The sequence below is a fragment of the Phyllostomus discolor genome, chromosome 8 (assembly GCF_004126475.2).
Source record: "Phyllostomus discolor isolate MPI-MPIP mPhyDis1 chromosome 8, mPhyDis1.pri.v3, whole genome shotgun sequence".
NCBI lineage: Eukaryota > Metazoa > Chordata > Mammalia > Chiroptera > Phyllostomidae > Phyllostomus > Phyllostomus discolor.
In genome coordinates, this window is record NC_040910.2 from 23,602,655 (window position 1) to 23,629,234 (window position 26,580).

General features: G+C 34.8%; 1 protein-coding gene across 5 annotated transcripts in view; it reads left to right on the forward strand.

Moving 5' to 3' along the window:
- Positions 1–26,580, forward strand: part of FSTL5 (follistatin like 5) — a 546,524-nt gene that overhangs the window by 22,941 nt on the left and 497,003 nt on the right. For 4 of the 5 annotated variants that reach the window (XM_028519771.2, XM_028519772.2, XM_036031946.1 and 1 more), the window contains exon 2: positions 24,610–24,751. In XM_028519771.2, coding sequence (XP_028375572.1) covers positions 24,626–24,751 — 126 coding nt within the window. In that variant the 5' untranslated portion in view covers positions 24,610–24,625. Of the gene's footprint in view, positions 1–7,663; positions 7,675–11,245; positions 11,255–24,609; positions 24,752–26,580 lie in introns of those variants that run through there. The other variant, XM_036031944.1, reaches the window with a different exon arrangement.

Genomic DNA, 26,580 nt, shown 5'->3' on the forward strand with positions numbered 1-26,580 from the left:
AACGAGACAATGCCTAAAAAAGATCTGGAATTTATGAACAATTAAATATGCATGTTGAAATTTGAGGGCACATATTAGAATTATTCATTATGTAGAAAATACCCACCAGCTTTTATCAACTTTTTGCTTGAAGAATTGTCATAACTATTGGTTCATTCCCCACATAGTAAAATAGCTGAGAAAAATGTAAAGTACAATTTAAATGTTTTCTTCATTTTTCAATATACTACATTTTAAAAATATTGTTTTACTTAGCATTCACTATATGCAATTAGGTTGTGTGCATTTATTTATCACATCCTATTTGAAGTTTAATCACAAGACTATTTATCCCTTAAAATATTCTTTGAAAAAATGGGAATTACTTTTGGTGCAATTTAAAACCTCTGCATACCATAGCTTCCCTTTGCTGTTTCCAATACACATTATTATATTGAAGTCTCTGAAAAATCTTTTATAAAATTATTTTTATCCCAGCTTTCCTAAATTTTATTTGACCATCTGTTTTTTCCATGTATAAATCCAATTAACGTATCACTAGTGTTCTGTGGAATGTAGATAATTTTGTAATAATACTGTAAATTGGATTAACTTTCTTTTGGTGTCTAAATGGCTATATTCACAGGCTGGATTTTCTGGTATAGAGTTACAACTTATTTGGTTCATTGATTCAGTCTACTGCTTTAGAGTCCTGTCTAGGTTTTTTGGTTAATGCTCTAACCAACTTTCCCTCTCAATGTCAACCCATTTGGCTGAAATTCTTTTTCAAAGTATATTTTATTGATTATGCTGTTACAGTTGTCTTAATTTCCCACTGTGCCCATCTCAACCCTTACCCCCTTCCTCACCAATCCTTCCCCACCTTAGGTTCATGTCCATAGGTCATGCATGTAAGTTCTTTGGATTCTCCATTTCCAATACTGTTCTCAATATCCATTTTTATACCTACCAATTATGCTATTTATTCCTGTACCTTTTGCCCCATTCTCCTCTCATCCTCCTCGCTGATAACCCTCCATGTGATCTCCATATCTATGATTCTGTACTTGTTCTAGTGTTTGCTTAGTTTGTTTTTTGCTTTTTTAGATTCTGTTGTTGATAGTTGTGAGTTTTTTTATCTTTCAATGTTCATAATTTTGGTCTTCTTCTTTTTCTTAGACAAGTCCGTTTAGCACTTCATATAATAAGGGCATGGCGATAATGAACTCTTTAAACTTTACCTTGCCTGAGAAGCACTTTATCTGCCCTTCAGTTCTAAAGGATAGCTTTCCTGGATAGAGTCATCTTGGATATAGTCCTTGCTTTTCATCACTTTGAATATTTCTTGCCAGTCCCTTCTTGCCTCAAAGTTTCTTTTGAGAAATCAACTGATAGTCTTATGGGAACTCCTTTGGAGTTAACTGTCTTTTCTCTTGCTGCTTAAAGATTCTCTTTTTATCTTTAACTTTTGGTATTTTAATTATGATGTGTCTTGGTGTGGTCCTCTTTGTGTCTAACTTGTTTGGGACTCTCTCTGCCTTCTGGGCTTGTATGTCTATTTCCTTTGCCAAATTAGGAAAGTTTTCTCTCATTTTTTCAAATAAGTTTTCAATTTCTTGTTTTTCTTTTTCTCCTTCTGGTATCCCTGTGATTCAGATGTTGGCACATTTGAAGATGTCCCATAATCATCTTATTTTCTCTTCGTTTTCTTGAGTTTTTGTTTCTTCATACTGTACTAGTTGACTGTTTATTTCTTCCTTATGTTCCAAATGGTTGATTTGAACCCCAGCTTCCTTCCCTTCACTGTTGCTTTCCTGTGGATTTTTCTTCATTTCAATTACTGTAGCCTTCAGTTCTTCCCTTACGCATTTGCCATTCTCAATGAGTCCCCTGAGCATCCTTGTCACCAATATTTTGAAATTTGCATCGGATAGGTTGTCTATCTTCCTTACTCTTAGTTCTTTTCCTGGAATTTTGATCTGTTCTTTCATTTGAGCCATATTTCGTTGTATCTTCAATTTGGCAGCTTCCCTGTGTTTGTTTCTTTATATTGGGTAGAGCCACTTTGACTCCCTGTCTCAGCTTACCTGTTATGTTGTAAGGGGTGGAGACTTAGGAGGTATTCTCCAGGGTGGGGCAACCTGCTTAGCAGATTTGTGGCACTGTATGTGGGGGAGGGGTCATAGAGGAAACAATGCTGCTTGCTCAGCTCTCACCCCATTTCCCATCACTTCCCCTACTTCCCATATGTGACTGGCATCCTTCTAGCTGCTGCCTTGATGCTGAATCCCAAAATGGGTGGTTTTGTATGCATTTGAGGACTGTGCAGTTCCTTTAGACATACTCTCCTGAGAGGCTGGCGTTTTCTCCTGAGACTGGCCACACTAACACCCCATGGGATTTTACAGCCAGAAGTTATGAGGCCTTTATTTCCGGCATTGGAACCCTTGGCTCTTGCGGTCTGGCCCTCGGGCCGGATCGCTGGCTCCCCAGGCTCCCTCTTCATTTTATGTGACATCATGCGAACGTTGAGGATGCCCATTCTGGCTGGATACCACTGTTGCCTGGCTGCTACCACTATGCTGCTGCCATACCAGTTTCTCTCCTGCCTGGTTCCCCATCTCTGTCCCTCCTACCATCTGGGTGAATATTTCTTCTTTAAATCTTTGGTTGTTGGACTTCCATACAGTTCAATTTTTTCTGCAGTTCTGGTTGCTTTTTGTTTTGAGGTTGGTTGTGATCCTCTTATGGCTGTGCCAAGGAGTGAAAGCATGTCTAACTATGCCTCCATCTTGGCCAACCCTTGGAAGGAATTCTTATGTCCACAGTTCATCCAGAACTATGGATGATACTAGATGATTCATACTAGATATGAATCCATCCTAAATTTGACACACTCTTAGTAAATAATTTGGTTTGCTGATGCATTTACCTCAAATGTAGTCACCACGGACATATTCCTCCAGATTGTCTTCAGTCCACTCTTTTTCACTTACAAGGTAGGTCTTGTCATCCCACACAGCCAAGCTCATTTGAGTTATAACACCCCTTAAAGATCCTACAGATGGATGTAGTTATTTTGGGGGAGGTGAGAGGTAGGTTTATGACTTAGGGCATATTCTTTCTGAGATATGTATGTGGTTTTAAAGTGGAAAACTACAGTAAGGTCTCACATTTATAAAATCTGGGAAGAAAGGATCTGTGATGGATTTCGAATTTAGACAAGATAACCTCCAGATGACAACTGAAACACAGGAGTGCATGGAGACCGAGGCAGAGTGCGAAAGATGAAGACCTAGAACAGAAAGTCACTACCCTTAAGAGCAGATAGAGAGGAACACAAAACATAAAAGAGATTTCGAACACCCTTTCAGATAAGTGATGGAAAATCCACGGTTCTTGCCATGCATTAAAATGGAGACACTTTTGAAGCATAAAGAACATGTCCGTTTATTTAATACAACACCTAAGGAGCCATGCTAGGTGCCGGGCGCTGTGCTCTGCTGGATGGCAGCTGTAAACACACAGGTTTAATCCCTGACCTCACAGAGCTTGAAGTATGCAATATACCAAAATATTTAGGAAAGCCAAGATAAAAAAGTATTTAGAAGTTCTCATTAAATTTATTAGCAATGAGTGTGTAAAGAAAATTGGTGAGATAACTTTTTGTGAAGCAGTGGTGGAAGGAACCGTGTTGTAAATGAGGTAGATCTTGAGGCATTTATTTTAGATAAATGCATAAGGAAAAAACCCGAGACACACCAAAATACTACGTATCATTGACTGTGGGCTGTGGAAATTACAGTATTTTTAATTGAATTTTTACTCATTTTTAAAAATAAATAGTCTACAATAGAGATACATCACTTTTATAATGATAATAATATGTGAAAATGAAAGAAAATAAACTATTCTGTTCTACTGAATTATTATTAATTACATTCAAAATATAAATGAACTGGAAGTGTAATTTTTCTCTGAATAATAATATGATGAAATAAAGAGCTTAACAAATGACTCAAACAAATATAACATTAACAAAATCCAAGTACATCCATTTTAAGGACTTCTTTATTATGAGTGGCCCCATGATGATCTAATTAAGCAATGATTGCTAAAACTCAACTTGTGCTATGCTGACATACATATATCCACCGAAAAAACTAGAGCTGCTGTAAGTTTCTAAAAAAGTGGAGTGCAAGACATTAATTATGTAGCTTTTAAGTTGGGTACATGCTAATGCTTGCTTTCAAAAATGCGTAATAGCTTCAATTCCCACCAGTTTAGCAGCTGATGTGATTATGTCCATGAATCCTCCAGGAAATGGCGGCAACAGTAATGACTAGCCCAGTTAACAAGAGAAGAAAAGGACTGCCTGGCTGACTGCTTAAGTTTCCCACTGTTAACATTGATTATAAACATCAGTGGTAGTAAACGCAGCTATTCCATGAGTTGGAGCTGTGCACATTTATGGGAAAATGCGATCAGCAGCATGATTCCATTCTATTAAAAACAACCCCTCTGAGGCCTTGCAGGATAATACCTTGTTGTTCCCCCTTCCTTCCAGGGTGGGAATAGGGACTATGGAAATTATGATCTCCAGGAGCCTAATGAGAAGGGGTTAAATTGTAAATGTTTTCTAGTGTTATTGTATTGTTAAACAATACACCATGGAAACCACTGAGCTCTTTTTTCTACTTTCAGGTACATTTCATAAACAAATTAAAACAATTTTTGAAATATTCTCAGGTGGTCTCCCATGTCATTTAACAGAAAATGTATATTGCTAGCCTGAAGACCCATTAATGAATTACAATTAAACACACCTTGCAAAGATGAGAAACTGCAGGGACAGTGTAGTCACGTATTTTAAAATTGAATCTTTGCCTTCCCAAATATACCCCTAGATCTCCTGAGTAAAATTATTCTCCTCCAGCACACTTGGGCTTAGCTTCCTTAGCCCGAGATGTCACCATGCTTAAATTTCCTGGAATCATTCTTACGCCTCATCATTTTACAATTGAGGGGCCCAGAGATTGATATGAGAGAACATACTTTATACAGAATATGGGAGAATAATGGAACCGATGGATTAGAAATCAGAATTTTAAGCTTTAAACAAAACTATGAAGATCTTCATTCTAGGTCACGTGATTGATTGACACACACCAAAACAATTACGATGACTTACCCTATGTGGCGCCAGGTTGTGGCCTGATCGTGGTCCTCAGCTCTCAGAACTAGGTGGCTTCCAGTGCAAGAACAAGTCTGACTCCTTTGAAACAGGCCAAGGTAGTCAGAGAACCTCGGATAACTGGTGGTAAGGCACCCTGGTAATGAGGTCCTGAGAGAAAAGAAGGGGGTAAATGTGCATTCCAATCTCTGTCCTTTATATTTTAGAGCTGCTTATTTAATGTTCCTTAGCAGAATCAGAAGAAATGGAGCATCTCTTTATGATACCAATTATCACACATTTAGAAAGGTTCATAATTTCAAGGAAGTACGTATGACAAGCTTTATGCCTTTGCTCTACACATATTTATCGTATCTATTTGTATGGCTGACACCAGTTGGATCTAATCTGAGAGAAGGGCTGCTTTTTAAAGTGGCTTGGTATTTTTTCAAATATTTATATTAAAATAAGATGTTACATAGAATGCCTTTAAAACAAGAGAGTTGAGGTGTGGAGAAGGAAGAAGGAAAGGAAGCAGAAAGAGTTGAATAAATCCATCAGTAAACATGGTACATGTCAATCTCCTGCTTGTGTCCTGTAGAAAACAGGGTGGGAACCGCAGGAGCTGAAATTTAGGGTGTGGCCTTTTAACTTTCTGTGTGACCTTAGAGAGGGTACTTATGTGTTCTCAGTGGCCTATTTGTTTTACTGCACACAGACTTCTTTCCTTCCCTCCTTTTAGTGTTTTCGAGGACCCATCCATATTGTTAAAAGCTCAGATAGCATACGAAAATACTTAGATTACAAGGAAAATAGATACAGACTCATAGAGAGCAGATGACAGCTAAGGTGGGGGGAGGCTGGAGGGTGGATGGATTGAACAACAACAGAAAAGGACTCATGGACATGGGCAACAGTATGGTGATTTGCAGGGGTTGAGAGGGTGTATAAGGGGACTAAATGGTAATGGAAAAAATACAACAAAAGATAAAAAATGAAATACTTAAATTAAGTTCAACACTCTAAGCTTCTGAAAAATTTTAGAATTACTGCCTCTTCTCTGTTACACACTGAAATGTAACAGTTTTGATTGATTTCTAATACTTTTTAAAAAGTCAGACTTAAAAAATGGTTATAATCACCTTATTTTTCGGACTATAAGATTCACTTTTCCCCTTCAAATTTGGGAGAAATAATGGTTGTTAATGCTGCTGTTAAGTTCTGTTTACATTTACAGTGGTGAGATATTATGTTATTTATGTTATTAAATATTTCACCACATTTTTTGCTTCAGAATTTCTTTCACTATTTTCCTGATCATAAAATCTAGGTGCATTTATGGTTCAAAAAATATGGTAGTAGCATGCAGGACTCCACAAGCTGATAATTTTGGGGGAGCCAAACACTTCCTCCTCTATAACATACAATGGAATTAGCTCCTACTGGAAAGCAGATGGTAACATTCCAAAGTGAAATATAAATACCTACAGTTTTCTTGCTTGCACCTTCTCCTTCACGCCTCTGAAGATTATTTCATGTCACCTACAGCAAAGATGCCCTACTGCTACTCTAAAAACAATGTGCAGGGCAGGCATTTTTGATGCCACTAACAATTTTATTTCAGGTTGGAAAGATTAAATTTTAAAATTCTAAAGTGTGCAGTGTTTTCCCTCTGATGGAGCACTGTGCCCTAATATTTCCCCCCTCACCTCTAGGCTATAAATGAAGGTACTTGAATAATACAAGTCTGCCTGCCCTGCTGAGTCAAGAACAAATCTGTATTCAGACACTGAAATCCCACACATAGTTTCATTAAATAAGTAAAATATTCACCCACAAATATTTGGTAGGCCTAGGCATGCAAGTTTAGTGTATGTGCTAAGAGGGTAATAGTGTAGTGTAGTTTTCCACAGATGTAGGGCTTGTCCCACCAATATTGGAGTCACCCTACAGGAATCAGAATCTCTTTGGTTGAGCCTGGGAACCTTTAACAAGCACTTGTTATCCTGAATTCTCTAGCCCGCCTAAGTCTGGTAATTGTAGGCATAGTGAAAGGTTTGCTGGTCTGAATGTGGGGAAAAGGAAAGCAAAAGCTGGGAAAGCCGGTCAGGTGGGAATGGCAGAGAGCCCTGTCAATATAGACACTTCTAGGCCTCTCGTTAGGGTGGAAGCTTTTGACTTTCATTCACATTCTGCTTGTGTCCTTCCAGCCCAGGGAATCTTCTCTCAGCAAGAAGCCCTTGCTCTTGAAAGTAGTCTCCAATTCCACGGAATAATTTTATGTCATTGTGACATTTGATTACTATAATCTTGGTGAAGAGAGTTGAATGGCTGGGCCACATCCTCTGGAGAATCAGTACCATCTTTTAGAACGTGACTTTAATTTGAAATGGTGCCACCATATGACCAGTTACAAAGAAGTCCCTAAGTGGCCAAAGGGTCCCCACATTCTAAAATCTAGTTGATTTTGATATTGAACAATTATGACCTTGTTATAACCACCACCAATATTTTTTCACTGTGTAAGTTTATACAAATACTGTATTGGATTCATTATTAAATATAAAATATTAATGGAGTTTTATTAGCCCACAAAGAATGGAAGAGCCTACGCTCTCTAATGAGAAATCATGTCCCATGATCATTCAGATTATCCAGATAATATCTGAGATTCTATTTAATTTAAAGGGTGACTGTGTAGTAACATGGTCCTGCTTGTTTAAGTACATTCTTATGTCTTTTCATGGTTTTATGTTTTGATTCCCACAGCACACAATGTCGTGTGAACCCATTAAACCACCACATTGGCCATAAGTATATACCACTTGTATTTCACAGGGTAGGTTTGCATAGGCTGTCTGTCTCTGGGTTGAAACATATCACTGTGTAAAATAATAAATTATTAAAAGTTATTTTCCTTTTATTTTATTTATTTTTAAATGGAAGGCTTTTTTAAAGATTTTATTTATTTATTTTTAGAGAAGGAAGGGAAAGAGAGAGAGAGAGAAACATCAATGTGCGGTTGCTGGGGGCCATGGTCTGCAACCCAGGCATGTGCCCTGACTGGGAATCGAACCTGCGACACTTTGGTTCGCAGCCCGCGTTCAATCCACTGAGCTATGCCAGCCAGGGCTCAGATATTTTCCTTTTAATATTATTCACATATCTAATGAGTAATGTGGCTTGTAGGTACCACCATTAGGATGCACCATGCATATATTAACAAGGAGTAATTTTCATGGCTAAAGACATAAATCATGTAAATAAGCATAGAAATATATTTATGGCATAATTATTGACCATATTAATAATTCATACCTTATCTATGCTATGAGAATGTTGATATGGTGAACTGATAATGTTAACATTTAAAAAATATATAGCCAGTGCCTGTTCCATAGTGAAATAATTATTTAGAATTTCTTGACTTTTGATCCCCATGGATTAAAAAGGATCCAAATCCTTTTCCAGTGTGGTTGTATTAGCCAAATCATAACACATCAGTCTAAGTTGGTTGTTGTTGTTTTTTCCATAGCATTAAATTGAATTCATATAACCTACTTCCAAGGCTTCATTAAGATAACTCAGCAAACATTTGCTATTGTTATCATTATTTTGTTTTAACTCTATAGGCCTTGACATGTCTGGAAGGGCATGTTCTATAGTTGTCTTTGAGCTAACACAGCTTACATAAATTAAAACAGGTAGGAAGAAAAAATAATCACATTTATTTGGAGCTTCTTCATATTTTATGCAGATTATCAATCATTGAAAATACATTTAGAAAGATAATAAGCTTCTGTTTACACAGGTCATAGATATTTTTTTCACGAGTTTTCCTAATCAGTTGCTCAGAAAGTGCTTAAAATGTTCAAGCTTGATTGAGCTTGTTTGAAAAGATTATGCTTTTCACACCCGTGAACCTGTTTATTATGCATTTCGTGAGGGGGGAACTTAAAGTTATGATGAAACAGTTTATACAGGTAATACTAAACTTATGGATATAGGAATATTTTTTCTTCCTTGAGTGAACTCGTACAGACAGTGAAAACATAAAGCAAAGTGAAAGTTTTTTCAAAGACCAGACACAGATGATTTTTTTCCTAAAGTGTTCCTCAAGCGTTCAGGGATAGCAGAATACAATCATTTGACAAGACCTTCAGTTTGTTGCTTAAAACGGCAGGGTGATTTCAGAAAATGAAAAATGTTCAGTACCTGTGTGAACTTTACCCCCTAGGTTCTCTGAATTCTATGGCTTCATATTTGTAATCTCACTGCATTGTCTTCGCAGAATGTGTTTATAGTGGTAGCATATTGCCCTTTCTAAAGAGCACATTCTAAATCTATGATGAGTACATTTGAAAGGAATTGATGGTTAAGTTTGATTAAGTTCTTCTCTTCCCTAAAGCAGATGTTTTTCTGAAGTACTATCTCCAAGGACATAAAATTTGGAAAATTGTGTTCTACTAGTTATTAAAATTTAGTATTTGCATAAGATATGTATACAAAAAATGGGTTATTTCACTTATGTTAAATTATTATTTAATTACAATTGCTCCTTTTGCTTTTATTTTATTTTGTTATTAAAATGAAGCCAAGGGACACCTTCTATTGATACTGTCATGATGAGTTCATTGTCAGTTTCTAAAAGTTTGACAACTATGTAGCATTGTTTTAAGATTCTTCTGTGGGACAGGCCGTAAATACTGTTCTCTTGATGTTTTTGATTACTATGATTTAATCAAGAATTTGCTATGTAACATCAAATGTAACATAAAAGTTTTTTTCTTTCCACTTATTTTTGTAAAGAGTATGAAACTCACCAAGATTTACTTGGAAATATTAAACTTCAGCTGACTTCTCTGGGAGACATATTGTAAATTTAAAATTCAAATGGTAAAACATTTCCATTACAATGTTTCACAGCATTATACTTCATGTAAAATGCAGACTTACACAAACAGCTGAGTTACTTAACAGAAAACAGATAAAGTCTTAAGCAATGAGGTATGAAAACTAAATATAACTTGAGGATGACATATTGCCAAAGTGTGAACAATCTCTTGTATGTAAAGTCATTTCAACAATGAGAGAAAGACGTGATTTATAAACATTGTTATAGAAGTATGAATACAAAGTAATAAAACACATTGTTGGACCAGGACAAAGAAATACCAGTAGCTTTATTCCATTTTCTTAGTTAGGTATCTTTTTTTCTACATATTTTATAATACTAAGATACTTATGTGGAGTTATTTGAATCTTTAATAAATCTTGGAAAGAACTGTAGATATTAAGAAATATATCCAGCCATATTCCTATACATGTGTCCAGAAATATTCTAGACAAATTACTAGAGGTATCAATAATTAGCTGTGTACCATCAGAGTTCAACTTTGTGTTACACTGACTCTATGAGAAATGACTTTGGATTACATAAATTCCAGATATAAATCACAAGTTCTGATGAAGGACTTTACATGCTCCTTCAGAGTGGATTTGGAAAACAAAAGCAACATGTTTTTTTTTTTTTTTTACTGAATACTAGGGATTATTATGAGACTCTAGTAATTATAATCTGTGGTATCTGCATAGGAGTAGATAGGTTAATGACATCAAATAGAGAATTAAAATTAATGCAGATCTATCAGCAGTTGAACCTGAAAAACAAAATAAACAAGCAGAACAGACAAAGAAGCATAGATACAGAGAAGGTTTTGAAGGTTGTCAGATGGGAGGGAGATCATAGGGGATGGGTGAAGGGGTTAAGAAGTACAAATTGGTAGTTCCAGAATAGTCATGGGGATGTAAAGTACAGCATAGGGAATAGAGTAGCCAAAGACCACATATGCATGACCTGTGGACATGGCCAATGGTGTGGGATTGCCTGAGGGAGTGGGGGCTGGGCGGGTAGAGGGGGGCAAAGGGAGGAAATTTGGGACAACTGTAATAGCATAACAATATAATATAATTTTAAAAAATTACCAGATTCAAAGAAACCCAGTACATTTAACTAAGAGAAAATTGTAAGTCAGACTGACTTTTTCAAAAACTATAGTTAAATAGAACAAAACTAAAAATAAAAAATACAAGTAAAATAAAGTAAAATCTTTTCAAAACCTTTTTGAATCAATTACAAACTACACTGAAAAACTGGATGAAAACATGAGATATTTTTGTGAAGCAAAGGTGTTTTCTTAAACATTGTAGCTTTATTATAAACCATTGAACAATTAAAAATATGCATTATAATGAAAAACTATACATTATAATTTAAATTAAAAGTAAAAGTAGAAAATGTAATTACATTTTTATTAAAAAATAAGAAGTTTAGGAAGAGCGAAGCTGTGGGAGGGAGGCTGTGTCCTTGAGCTGTTTCCCTCCCTGCTTTCTGCCCCCTGGAGGGACTGGCCTCAGCCATTTCTGTGTTAATTGTAGGACAATCCCTGGGCTGAGTCAAGCTTGCTGTTTGCTTTACAAGAAGAGTAATGAGATAAAAGAAGCAAATGATTACTAGCATTGGTGGGGTGATCACATTGTAAGGTATAAAAATGTCAAATCACTATATTTTGTGCCTGAAACACATATGGCCCATAGAAGATTATATAGCAGCTATGTTTAAATAAAAGCATAAATAAAAAAAAGAGTGGTGGGGGAAAATGAGGACAACTATAATTGAACAACAATAACAAAATTCAAATAAATAAAAAGTGAAAGGAAAGGAAGTGTGCCTGCAGGAAGGTTTGATAGATTTTCAAGCCAGCACTCAGTATTTTCTTGTCTGCTCTGGCTGTTCAAGCTCCCAGTTTGCAATGGAGTCTCATTAAAAACAAACAAACAAACAAACAACAACCAAAAGGCATCTCTCTTATCCTCTAGCTGCAAGAAAATTATTATGGCTGTTACTGGTTCTAATAAGAAAAGAAAAAAAGAGATAGATTTGACCAATAATTTTAAGCCCAACCTATTTTATTGGGAGTTTATATTCTTTAGTCTGAGAAAAAGAAGAATTAGAGAACCAAAGTTGCTTAAAAGAGTTAGTTCTCTGGGTTATTGTATATTTTGCAGAATTGCAAGGATCCTAAAGCAGGTCATCTGTGGTTCTGATGATACTACTAAATTTGTGTTATAATTCTAGGTAATTTCCACATAGTATTTGCCCCAATAAATTAGAAGGAGTTATCCTAAAACACCTCATATGTGAGATTCTCAGAGATCAAACAGGCACATGTCTTTGTCTTTATTTTCTTCTAGAAACATTTGTGTCAAAAGACATATAATCCAGAAAGTAGTTATGGAGACATTGCCTGAACTCACATGCCCAGTCTACCCAAATTGGTAGATTTTGTGTTGGCAGACTGTTATCAAGAGTGTGAAAGCATGTGCTAGTTGTGCCTGGAATGCAGCGAATATTCAATGTGTACTTTTTAGTGTGATATTATAAAACATATTTACTACCCTTTGTTTATCTTCTCTGTTTTTCTCCAAATATGATAAAGTTTGAAAAATATTCAACTGTTTACTTGTAGTTTTTCAAACTTGAAACCACCTTTTTACATCATACAGAAGAATCAACCCAAAGTGGATTAAAGACTTAAATGTCAGACTTGAGACCATAAAAATCCTAAAGAAAACATAAGCAATAAAGTTATGAACATTTATTGTGACAATATTTTGTTCTGATATATTGCTTCTGGCAAAGGAAACAAAAATAAATAAACAAATTGGATTATATTAAACTAAAAATTTTTTACACAGCAAGGAAATCATATATGAAATGAAAAGGCAGCCCACTGAATAGGAGAACATATTTGCCAATTATACACCTGATAAGGGGTTAATATTTAAAATTTATAAAGAACTATAAAACTCAACAGCAAAAAAAAACCCCAATCCAATTAAAAAATGGGCAAAGGGCCTGATAGATACTTCTCCAAAGATGACATACAAATGGCAAAAAGACATATGAAAAGATGCTCAGTCATCAAATAAATGCAAATTAACAATGAGGTATCACCATATTGATATTCTGACACCTGTCAAAATGGCTATCATCAATATATTCTGACAGTAGTCAGATTGGATATCATCAGTAAATCAGCAAACAACAAGTGGTGACAAGGATGTGGAGAAAAGAGAACCCTCATGCACTGTTGGTGGGGATGCAGACTGGTGTAGCCATTGTGGAAAGCAGTATGGAGATACCTCGAAAATTAAAAGTGTAACTGTCTTATGACCCAGTGATTTTACTTCTGGGAATATATCTGAAGAAATCCAAAACATTTTATTGAAAACAATATAATCATTCCTATGTCCATGGCAGCGTTATTCATATTAAGCAAGATTCGGAAGCAGCCCATGTGTCCGTCAGTAGATGAGTGGATAAAACAGCTATGGTACATTTACACAATGGAATACTACTCGTCTGTAAAAAATAAGGAAATCGTACACTTTGTGACAACAAAATGTACCTGGAGATCATTATGCTAAGTGAAACAAGCCAGTCAGAGAAACACAAGTACCATATGATTTCACTCATACATGGAATCTAATGAACAAAATGAACTAACAAGCAAAATGGAGACCTCATAGATAGAGAGCAGGCTTATAGCTCTTGGAGGGTAAGGGTTCTAGGGCAGGGGAGTGGAAGGATTGAGTAAAAAGAAAAAAGAGGAGGAAAAAATACTATAGACACAGACAACAGTATGATGATTGCCAGGAAGGGAGGAGGGAGTGTGGGGAGGTAAGGGAGGGTATAGTGGGGATAACTGGTGACGGAAGAAGTCTTGTCTTGGGGTGGTGAACATGCAACACAGTGTACAGGTGATGTCTTATACACCTGAACCTGTGCAATTTTGTTAACCAGTGTCACTCAATCAATTAAATAAAAAGAAAAAAAAATTATAGATCTAAAAATAAAATAAAATATGTCACTTAGTGAAAACTAACTTCACTTTTATGCTGTTTTTGCTCATGACTTGTGTTTTGATCACTGGCCACTATAGAACTAGATGAAACAGTTAATTCCTGTGAGAAATTTCTTGGAATGTTTCAACCACTCTTGTTTGTTTGGTTCAAATCAGTAGGACTGTGCTTGTCTTTGGTTGGCTTAGCTATAGTCTGTCTGTATGTCTGGTTTACACTCTACCTTCCATGTTTTGCATGAAAATGTGGAGGTTTTGATTCTGAAAAGACTTTAGGGAAATCCTCATATGGAACTAGGCAACATTAATCTATTTCCCTGCACACCAGGGTGGGGGAGGCATAAAGTCATTCTGGGAAATGTCCTGAGTCCCAATGACTTTTAATTCTAACTGTGGACTCCATCCTTGTACTTCACAGTTCTCCAGGTATGACCTAGAGTACCTCTGAGACTCTCGACATGAGTGAATGGGCAGTTTTCCCCTGGCACTTCAGTTTTAAATACCAAGCAGATTAAGTTGTTTCCTGTGTAACTTCATTGTTAAACTGTAACAGAATTTTTTGTTTACTTGTGCAATAAATGTAGTCTCAATGTAAAGAACGTGGGTTGCTAGAAACCTTGATATGGGATAGGTTGAAATTAAAATCTGCCTGACATTGACAAAGTTGCAATGATGTTTTAAAACAGCAAATAAATCAATAACATAGTACCTTTGGGATTTCGGCGGAGTCAACCCTAAGAACTTCATTCTTCTTTAATTTACACTTCAAGTGCTCATCAAGGTAGGTGGCAGTGAATTCAGAAGACAGAGACTGCAATGGTTTTCTCTTCTCTTGAATAAGGGCACTATCTTCAAGGTCATCTAATATATTATTATTATTATTATTTTAAAATTATTAAAGCATCGTTTTTTTTCATAGTATATCAAGCATTTTGCTGCTTAGGTACAAAGTATGTTAATAGGTCTTTCACACCAACCATATATTAAATTCTGATATTTTAGTTAAAATTTTGCAATATGGATAAGTAACATTCATCCTATGTAGGAGAAAATAATTTAAAAAAACACAAAAACTAAGATCAATGTGATTGATTAATTTGAGTTTGCATAAATCCATTTGTTACTTACTTTGAAAAGAATTGCTAAGTAGTTTTTATAACCTTCAGTTTATGTTACCATGACTACAGACATTCCTTAAATTTTTCTTGACTATAATATTGAAATAAAAATATAAGGAAAAATGAGCTTTATTATTCTGATTAGATTTTTCCTTTATGAATTTAACATACGAAATCTGTGGTGTATCCATTTAAGAGATCAGATGAGTGAAAGAAAGTGGAAAAGCAGACTGCAAAAGGTTGTCTAGAAAGGTGAAATTAAATCATAATGGTATTGTGTGATTGAAGCTAAAGGGAGAAAAGGTTAAGTAAATGTGCCGCTTCTGCTGGAGCAGTGTTAATAGATGAGTTGGTAGAAGCTGGATTACAGCAGATTGAGAACTAATGCAAATGTTAAGATCAGTTTATGAACAGAGCCTCTAGTAAAATTTGTATCTTTTGACTTTTAAACTGTTGTCCTTTCTTCTATAGCATGCTGATGCTCAGCATTAAAAATACTTTAGGTACAGTTTTTAAAAGTACATATTTTTAGTTTATCAACCACAAGAAGAAAAAGTACCTATTTGATGTCAGATTTCTGTGAAAATAAACCCAAACTCAGAAGTTCAATGTTTGAAATAAATCACATTGAAAATGAAAGAAGAATACTGAAGTTGCTTCTTCTTTTGATCTTGTCACACATAAGCTGCGTGGACCTGCAGTGGAGAAGAGCTAGAGCAGCATGCTGAGATGTATCGTGTTAACTTGGCCACATGATAACATGATTTTAACCAGTCATTTTACACCATGTCACAGAGCACGGCTTTCAGCAAGGTGGAGGATGATGGTCCATTGTGTACATGTGCCAAATTAAATAACCCAGAGTATTACAATCAAATTTATTTTAAAGTAACTCAGAGTATTCATTGTAAAAAGGAAACTGATAGAAGATGTTTTCATAAGCTGTACCAAAAGAATTGAATAAAGTTTCCTTGTTTTTAATATCACCTACCTATTGAAGGTCATCATACAATTGGACATATGTATTTAATTTAATATCAGGCTACATATAACACACCTTTTGACTGTTGGATCTGAATATACTATAAAGTCTAGGGTCTCTTTAAGGGGATTGAATATGAGCCACTGTGTTGTGTTGGTTTTTCTAAGTCTGAGGCACCAGTGTAGACAATTTGAAGTCCTGCCTATTGTAAACTTACAAAATTTAAAGAAATTCTTTGGTTATATAAGCTAGAACCAGAAGTTCATTCTGTGTTATAGTTGTCAAAGCTGCTTTAAAAATATATTTATATATATACATGTATGTGTGTGTATTCTGTACTGTATATAATTATCTGTATATAACTGTAACTATAAACATTTGTATGATTATGTAACTATTGTTTCTCAAGTTTATATATCAATTTTATATATGTATTGATTTACTTATATAGCATATATTATGTATAATTTACATGTTAATGTATTGTATATAAATACGTAAAACTTTTGCATAACTGCAGTTATATAAACCCAGCTGTAACATCTACATATAACTTTAACCTTAAACATACATAACTATCTTCCCAGCGAAGATCACTGTGATGAAAAAGGGTATAAACAAAATTCTTTCCCAAAAGTTGTACTTAAACAGTGTGATCTGTAAAGATGGTGACGTCTATGTCTTCTCGGTGGACTTTTGGAAATGCTAGTGAGCAGTAAATGCAGAGTTGTTGGGGCTCACCGAGATGTGGCTTCTAACCAAGCCCTCAGACTCCAAAGCATTTGCACACATGCGTTTTTCCTCTCCACAGTGAATGAATTCCAGTCAGGGACTTTTCAGTATTAAAAAATATACTATAGTTGGAATCAGGACAGCTAGGCATATCTTATTTTCTTTGTAGGCGCACTTTTTCTCATCTTTTTCACTGGTTCTCATCTTCCTCACCTATAAAAAGAAGGAATTAAGCCCTGGCTGGCGTAGCTCAGTGAATGGAGCGCGGGCTGGGAACCAAAGTGTCCCAGGTTCGATTCCCAGCCAGGGTACATGCCTGGGTTGCAGGCCATAACCCCCAGCAACCGCACATTGATGTCTCTCTCTCTCTCTCTCTCCCTTCCCTCTCTAAAAATAAATAAATAGAATTAAAAAAAAACACAATCCTCACCAATTAAAATTAAAAAAAGGAATTACACTAGATTTCTAATATGTTTTTCGGTTCTGTTATTTGTATTCTCTGTGATACTTAAATATTTTTTTAAAATGTTTTCATTATTCTAGAAGAGTTCATATAACTGCAGCATCAATAGTCGTGCAAAGCAAAGATGATTTTGGAAAACAACTATCACTTGAAATGATTTTTCTGTGATGTGCAATTTTCGTTTGTTAAAAGCAGGGTATATACATCTTTTAAAAAATAAATTTCAGCATGAGTACTTTCTCTCAATGCAACCTTAAATTATACATTTTACACTGCAGTCACTCTAAAATGGCAGTGAACATATTTTATCTACATTGAGCTTCTTTCAGCGTCAGATGATGCTGGCTAATGAAAGGTATAATTGATTAGAATCTGAACAGTTTTGTTCTTCCAAATTAATGACTCAGATGTCATTGAAATTAAAGGGCTTGCCATTGAAATTAATGACTCAGATGTCATTGACTCAGATGTCAATGAAAAAAAATGTTGTTTATACCCTTTGGGTTCCTTGGGTTCACTCCTTCTTTGAAAGAGTGAAATTAATTTAATGATCATAATTGTCATTAACATGTTTAATTCTATTCTTATCCCAGATGTTGATGAAAAATGTGTACTACACATGTTATAACCTTTCAACATGGAGCATTACATTGAAAAGTTTTGGACACTTTCACCATGTAAACTAATAATCATATAATTCAGAACTGAGGAAACTTCCATGTCTGCTACTGGTTCTGTAGGGATTTGAAAGACACTCCCCCACGTCTATGCAGTCTGGGCATGGAAGTCACATGGCTATTGCTCTCCCATCATCACTTCATGTGTTTATCCTGTATCTTCACTTACCTTGATGCAAAGGGAATTTAAGTGAAAGATTCTCTTTTCCAAGAGTAATCAGTGTGAAAAATTAGCTTTTTCCCCTCTATGGCTACTTCTTTACAGCCTCTCTATTTCTGTATCATCATGTGTGGGTTTTTTTTTTCGTTAATTTTTCAAATACTTTTACATTCATTGTTATATTGGTTTTGGGTGTACAGCAGAGTGGTTCAACAATCATATACTTTACAAAGAGGTCTCCCCAGTATTTCAAGTACCCACATGACACCATATATAGTTACTGCAATATCATTGACTGTATTCCCTGTGCTGTACATTATGTGTGTCTTAAAAGTAGAATTATATAACAGATCCGTGGGCAGTATCTGATTGGAGTCAGCCTTGGGTTCAGATACCAGTTATGACATTAACTGGCTTTCTGAACTTGGACAATTTATCTTGATATGTTTCTCTTTCTTCATATATTGGCTCAGTGTAAGCAATCAAACCTGTGAAATGGTTTTGGATGATGACATATCACAAGGCACCATCCCAGTATTTCTAATGGGATATATGTGATCTTTTTCCTTTGCTCCTCTCCCTAGCTTTTGTGTTTTGTTCTTTAATTAGAATGAGTTTTTAAAGTTAGTGAAGAGAATTGATGGCAAGATCCACTGCCCATAATAAAACTGGGTTATTGGAGAATGGTTTTTCTAAAAGAAACATTATGATAGAACTCACCCACAGAGTTCAAATAAGTAAGCGTGAAGTTTGAACGGGTCCAAAGATGAAAACTGTGGGAATAGCTGACTTGCCTGATGGATATCAAGAGAATGTAAGAGACATCTCTCCGGTCCTTTTAGGTTCAGTTGAGCTAAGGAATGACAAGGTTGTCTGTATTTGACAAGGGGGGCTTTTCCAAAGAAACTTTCCATCGAAAACCTGATTTTGATCCAGGTGTAAAAGAAAACACAAAAGCTTTTAGTGATAGCCACAACTTAACACCTAGCTTGACTTCAGTCAGTTTTATTATTTTTTCAATTACACAAAGAATATTAATAATTTATTATTATATATTTACTATGTCAAATTAGTTACTCATCACCATTACTTAATTCATTTATTTATTTATCCAAAAATATTTATTGAACTCATGCCATATGCTAGGTACTACTCTAATTCACACAAGTGTTTAACAAAGAAGTTCTGATTTTGTAGAGTTAACATTCTGGTTGGATGCAGAGAATAAGCAAACAAACCAGTAAAAATATAGTAGGTTAGATGAGGATAAGAGCTGTGGCTTTCAATCATTCCATTCCTATGAAAATTTCCCTTATTCCTTTTTCCAAATTTATCATTTCGCTATTTTTGTTTTCTGTATCTCCTAGTAGCATTTAATCTTCTATTCAATCAAACCTGCCTGAGGGCTTACTCTTTCATCCTCTTCCCTGTTACCTCTTCCTTATTCATGCACAGATTAGATGACACATAAATGTTAAGGACCCCAGGCAGGTGTCTCTAGTCCAAACCTCTTAGCTAAACTTATTTCCTATATCCTAAAACCTATCTCATATCTCCAACTGGGCTACCAAAAGGCATCTCAAAAAACAAATTGTACTTTCTTCTCTCAAACTTGTTCTTCCTCATATCCTTTCCAGATCAATGAGTCTACCTGCGAGGAATAAGCTGGTACAGGTGCTAGGCTATACCGGGTCATAAATATTTCTTACAAATGGGGCACTACTAAGGCAATTGGTTTTGCTCAGGCAACATAGCAAGACACAGTTAGTTTCTCTATCTCATAGAATTTATAAGAGACCAAAAAAAAAAAGGCACTAATGACTATTTAAGCCACCTCCCTGTTACAGAACAGAGCGAAGAGAGGTTTGTAGAAATTAAGAAATATGCTAGATTGTGATGGAACCAGCTTAGTGTGCTTCCTTCTATAATTAAATAAGGATGACAGCCTTTCTTCAATCAATAACCACAGTGCAAAGTAAAAAGCCACATAAGGGAAATATGTAAAAATTGCAGCAGGGAGCAGCAAACCCTGTGTGAGACTGGCAGAGAAGGTTTCACAAAGGACGTGGCGGGAGCTCTCTCTTGAAAACCTCCAGAGGTTTTCCCAGGATAGCGTGAGACCCAGTGAGGGTAGTACAGATGAACCCCTCGGCATACTTGACTTCTCTGAAACATTTATAATGTTGCCAGTGTGGGGGATTTGCTTCATCTTGACATTCTTCCCAATCATAGGCACAAAACCACAGAGAGCATTCTTCCCCACCTCAAATGCTACATTTCGTTCCTAAGGCAATACTTTAACCCTGAGAGTTTGTTTTCCCATATGATTAGAAGTGAGATTCTAGAGAATGTGTAAACAAATCAAAAACTCTCAAATTTGAACTACTAAATAACATAACTACTTAAATCCTACTGCCATAAGCAGCATGCCATATGGTAAAATAAAATAGTTTGATCCAGAGAAAAAAAGGTTATTTTTGAAGAAGAGAAACCTCTGTTCATCACTTAACCAATTCTAGGTCTAACTCCATCAATTCTAATATTAGGCAGACACTTTTTAAGCTACATATACATTTTGATTTCTCAAAGTTAATAATAGTTGTTTTTCTTGCTTCCATATAAATGTTGAGGTTGCAAGAAAAAGTCATAGGATCATTATTGCACCATCTGTTCTAGCTGGTTTGTTTTAGTCACATGCTTTTCAGTGTTCTTGCTGAGCTGTCAACAGTCTGCCAATTAATTATGAAAATCTAACAGGTTGTCAGAGGTTACTACACTGAGAAAGTGAGCTCACCAGCCCGTATATCATGCTATTGCTAACTGTTGATTGGCAAACAATTTCCAGGACACTTTTTGTGGATGAGTAAATTTTTAAAGACATAATAATGACATCTTTGGATCCTGTAGCTGCAGAGAACTAAGAATATGATTAGTTTCTGAGCATACATGAAGAAGAGCTATCTTTTTGTTTAGGTGGTTATCTGATAACTATACAATAGGACTCAATTATTTTTCTTAGTAATATTTCGATGAAGACACTCTTACAAGGTAGATAAACACACAAACTAGTCCTTGTTCCTTGTCTAACACTATACTGCTGCCTTCAGAAGACTATCTGTAATAGAAATCAGAGTTCTCTTAAAAATGTTATCTGACATAATATTAGTCCCGTTTCACTTTATCTGTAATACCAAGTAAATTACTCCAGTTTTCTGATAGCTTTTGCTGAAATAAATTGTGTATATTTTATTTTCATACTTTTTATTAAGAAATTTTAAACTTGAAAATGATAATATTATCAATAAGGAAATTAACCATGGTTAACAATATGAGATGTTAATTAAAATAGTACAAGTAGTTTGCATGTACTGCATATCAAAGATTTACACACTGACTTATTTTTATCAACTTTTTGTGAAATTTCTTAAAGCATATATTCCTAGCCTATCGCCTTTAACAGAGAAAATATTTCAGTAGATAGTTGATCAGTGTACTAACAATGTATGAAAGTTTATTTACCCAACATATATGAGAGTTTGGGTTACTTACCAAAATGAATTGTTAATTTGTTGTATATTTTATAGTAGATGAAATATATGCAGCCATATGTATATATATATTTCACCACATATATGTATACAATTATATCTATAAATGTGCATGTGTGTGCATGTGTATGTAGAAACAGAGAGACAAGAGAAAGAAAACCTCTTATATGAGCAATATGAGTACTTTTAGGAAATTTTTGACCTCGCCTTTATCCAGGGTGATGCAAAACAGTTAACGTCATGCCTCCTCCCTCCCTCTCCTGGTTGACGACAGAAGGAGCATAGTATTCACATACCTGCGAAAATATTCCTTCACCTGAGCTTGTCCCATTTGCTTTATTTCTGGGACTCTATATTGTGTTTAAAATACTTCACTCATTTGTCTTATAAACATATATTAATCCCTCAGAGAACAATTAGACTATACATCAAAATCACAGCAAAATGATAGATTGCTATTATAAATATTTAGTTTTCTCAGGTTAGTTTTCTGATTTTTTTTAGCAGCAGTGAAAATAGGATTCCATTCAGCATTATCAGAGTGCAAGAAAACATGATTCTTCTTTTATCCTTATGCAGGGTGACATTCATTTATGTATTTATTTATTGAGTGTCGAGTAAGTGCCAGGTGATTTGCTACACCTACAAAATATAATGCTGAGAAAAAAATACCCTATATCCCTGCATTCATAAAGTTTGAAGGAGAAGACAGATATATGCATAATCTAGTTAAGAAGGCCAACATTCAAGCAATCATATTAATTTTGAATAATTATAAACACAGGCTCTGAAATAAAGGAAAACTGATCTCTGATTGTGAGCAACTATGGCCTCTAACTCAGGCTTGGCATTATGAGGCAGAGTCCCTGAAAGATATGTTTGGTATGTGAAAGTCTTTGAGTCATAAATGGGTAAGAATGGGCATTTCAATGGAGGAAATAGCATATCAAAGCCAATAGTCAGAATGGACAAAATAAGTTCAAAGAACTGAATAAGGTTAGTGCCGCTGGAGAGCAGTTATTTACATGAAGAGAAAGCTATGCAAAGCCTGGATTCTGGGAACTTATATGCCATCAGTAATTTTGTTTTTATCTTAAAGGTAAATGAGCATATCCTAAAATGATTTGTTATTTATTAAAATAATAACAAAATTATTTTGTTATTATCTTAAAGGTAAATGAGCATATCCTAAAATTATAAAGGTCAATGACATTATGAAGTTTGGGTTTGTTGTGATCACTCCGGCTGTTGTGAGGAAAATGGATCGAGGCTTCGTGTGTGTAAGTGTGGAAGGGCAGTACAGGTGTGATTGGGACAGTTTAGGAAGTAGAGGTGCTGATAGCTTGAGCTGTTGTGATGACTATAGAGTTGGAGAGAAACTAATGTTTAAAAGATGTATTTTGAAGGTAGAAGTAACAGAACTTACTGATAGGCTTAGAATGGAAGGTAAGGGAACCAATGATATCAAGGATGTCTCCTTTGTTTCTGCTTGAGTAAATGGATGAACGAAAATCAAAGAAAACATGACTTTACATGGTGGTGTGTATGCTATGAAGAGATGCTTTTGAAACATGAAGGTGGAGCTGTTAAGTGGGTGAGCTGTACCAGTATGGAGATTAGGTGGAAACAATACATGTATTTAAAACCATAGACTTTGTTGAAAAAATCTAGATGGAGTGAAAGGTGTAGGAAAAGTGCCAGCAATGAGATTTGGTAAATATTTTGTAATATTTGTAAATATTGCAGTATTTAGTAGCAAAGTAAAGGAGTAGGATTAACTCACAAAATAACTGAAGAAATTTTACAAATTCTGTAGAAACAGAGGGGAGGGATGTCATAGACACCAAGTCAAGTGACTGTTTCTTAAAAAAGAACTGTTACACTGCTAGTGACATGGAAACATGGTTGAAGTAGGCTATGGTCAGGCAATGGACAGAATGGTATAGACAACTCTTTACTAGCACTCTTGGGAGATCTAAATTACTCAAGAAATCAAACGCACAGATCATCTCAGAAGGAGAAAGAGCTCCTCTATTGCCACACTAAGTACAAAAATGGTGAAAATAATGAAGTGAAGTGAAGTGTAATTATAATTGAACGCAAAGCATAAGCTTAGTGTCCTGTATGATAATATATACAATTTTATAATTTCCTTGAATATCAAAAAACATAGGATATTGAAAAGAGTCATAGGAATTTTTGTTTAAAGCACTTATAAAGCAATTTTCTAGGAGATCCCTTTTTATATTTTATCCTTTTAATTTTTTACTTAAGAAGATGCCCTTTCAGATACTATTGGGAAAATGTATTCATAATGTAATAAAACCCATCTGCGTAATTTCTGTTCTACCTTAGTTTATTAAGTACCTACCATAGAAGACTCTTCCTAACTTCTCACCATTCTTACCAGCAGATTATAATAACTATAGTTAAGCATTATTCACCAAACATACTCAAAGAGGAATTAAATATTTACAAACATGTTAATAATTGTATTTTGTATGGATGCTTAGAAAATTATCCATGGTTTAATGTTTTCTTTTTCTTTATGTAATTTGCTTTCAATCTGCTTTTATTAATTTTCTTCTCAATACATTTTTACTGGCCCCTATGTTCTACTTATTGAACATTGTGTAGGGCTGTATGAGTGAAAAATGAAAACGGTATTTGTTATGATGATGGGAATGTTAACTTATATTTGGAGATGCTTACCTATTATGGATTCAATTGGAAATTGCTGGTAATTTTTAAATTAGATCTGTGAAGATTGTTTTGTGCTATTTAATACTGCTTAACACATTTCTTGAATACATAATATATTTTTCTGATTACTCATAATATTAATTTTCACAGGTGAAAAGCAAAAAGGATGTTTAAGTGCTGGTCAGCTGTTTTGGTACTTGGATTCATTTTTTTGGAGTCAGAAGGAAGGCCGACCAAGGAAGCAGGACATGGCCTTAAATCTTACCAGCCTCTGATAAGGTTGCGACACAAGGTACAGTCCCTACTCTGAAGTTCCTCATAGTGCCTAGCAGTTAGGAGCTAAAGTATTAGTTTTCTGCTTTATTATTCACTCGGAGCCTTAGAATATGCTTTCAGAATATAATTATAAAAAATTCACATTTTAACACAGAAAATGGTTGTAATTATGGAAATTTACAATTTTGAGAATTAAATACTTCTAGACAAAGTATAGAGATGGCTCATTTAAAAATATATTATTCAAATTAATGACTGGTAATAGTAATATATTTTTAAAAACATGTAAATGGATTAACAGCTGACCAATTGGATAGTTTCTATTATTTCCACATTAATTTTAAGTTTAAAACTTTTTAAACAAAATCAAAGGTGTTATGTTCTTTAATTTATCATAAAGATAAACAGAAAAGGATGTCTATACTATATGGACATAAATAGGTTGGTAAAGGATTAATTTTTGTAGAAGCAATTAAACTAAATTTTAATTTCATCAAAAAATAATTTTGGGTTGTCTGATGTTCTTTTAATAGTTAACACCTTTATGTTGAATATTTTCAAGTATAAAATAAATTGACATTTAGGCATACTGTAAATTACATAGTTTATACACAGATTATGATACTCTAAGTAACAAACTCAAATAAATCTTTATTAAATCAAATAAAGTTTATAATATGTTTTGGTTTTGATAGAAAGTAGGAAAGATACTAAACACATACTAGTTATGAAAGAAGATATGTATTCTTAAAATTTCCTATACTGCTTTTTTTTCAAAACTTTTGAAATAAACACATATATTAATTTTCTGCTTTACATCCAATACACACCATTGGCATATACATTATACATAAGTTTTTTGCTGAAATTCCTTTATAATGTTATAATGTTTTAATAAAATAGTGAAACTTGATTGGGATTTTTATGTGGCAGGCAGACACTATATCAATAATTGTATTATTTTATCTTCAAAACAATCTTATGAAGATGTGCCTATTTTCATTTTACAAATTATAAATCAAAATTCTTGGAAATGTTAAGGGATTTTCTGAATACATACATTTATTACATATATTAATTGTCTAGGCATAGCATGCAGAATAGGTTTGATAGCCAGAAAAACGTAAGTAAAATGTAAAAGTATGCTTCATTGTCAAATATCTTAGAAATTTAGTCACATGTAAAAGCAAGTAAGTTCTTAAAGTTTCCAGTCTGAGTAAAAGCATCGGGAGAATTGGCCTTGTTCCACTAATTTTCCACTATCAGTCATGACCTCTATTTCATGGGCTAATAATCAATTTTATCCAGCCCAATACTCAGAAATAATAACTCCTTTGTGAATGTTGTCAAAACACAATTTTAATACAACATATTGGATCATACTGCAATGTATCCTGTGAATACACATTCTGTGCTGTGTGTCTGCCATCTCGAGGTCAAAACTATGCCTTTCCAATCCTTTTACTCCTGTGCCAGGAACACAGTAGATACTGTTTAATTGAATCTCTATGAGCCTTTATCTCTAAATAATTAGAAGTAAAGGTAATTGTTGGTATTTAAAACCAAGGGGCTGAGAATGTCATGGTGTTACTTAACTTCGAAACAACTTGGGACAGAAGTGAAATTAGCTGTAACAGACATGTTGTGAGCGAGTGCCTCCATGTGTGTCCGTGCGTGTGGCAGTGTGTGTTTGCGAGGAGCAAGGGAGTGCCCTGAGTTGTGCAAGCCCCTGTACGAACCACCAGTTAATTTCCAGTCACCCCTACTCCCACCTGACCACTGGGAATGACCTTTCTTTCCCTAAGACCTGGAAAATTCATCTCCTGATAGCCTTTATATATTTAT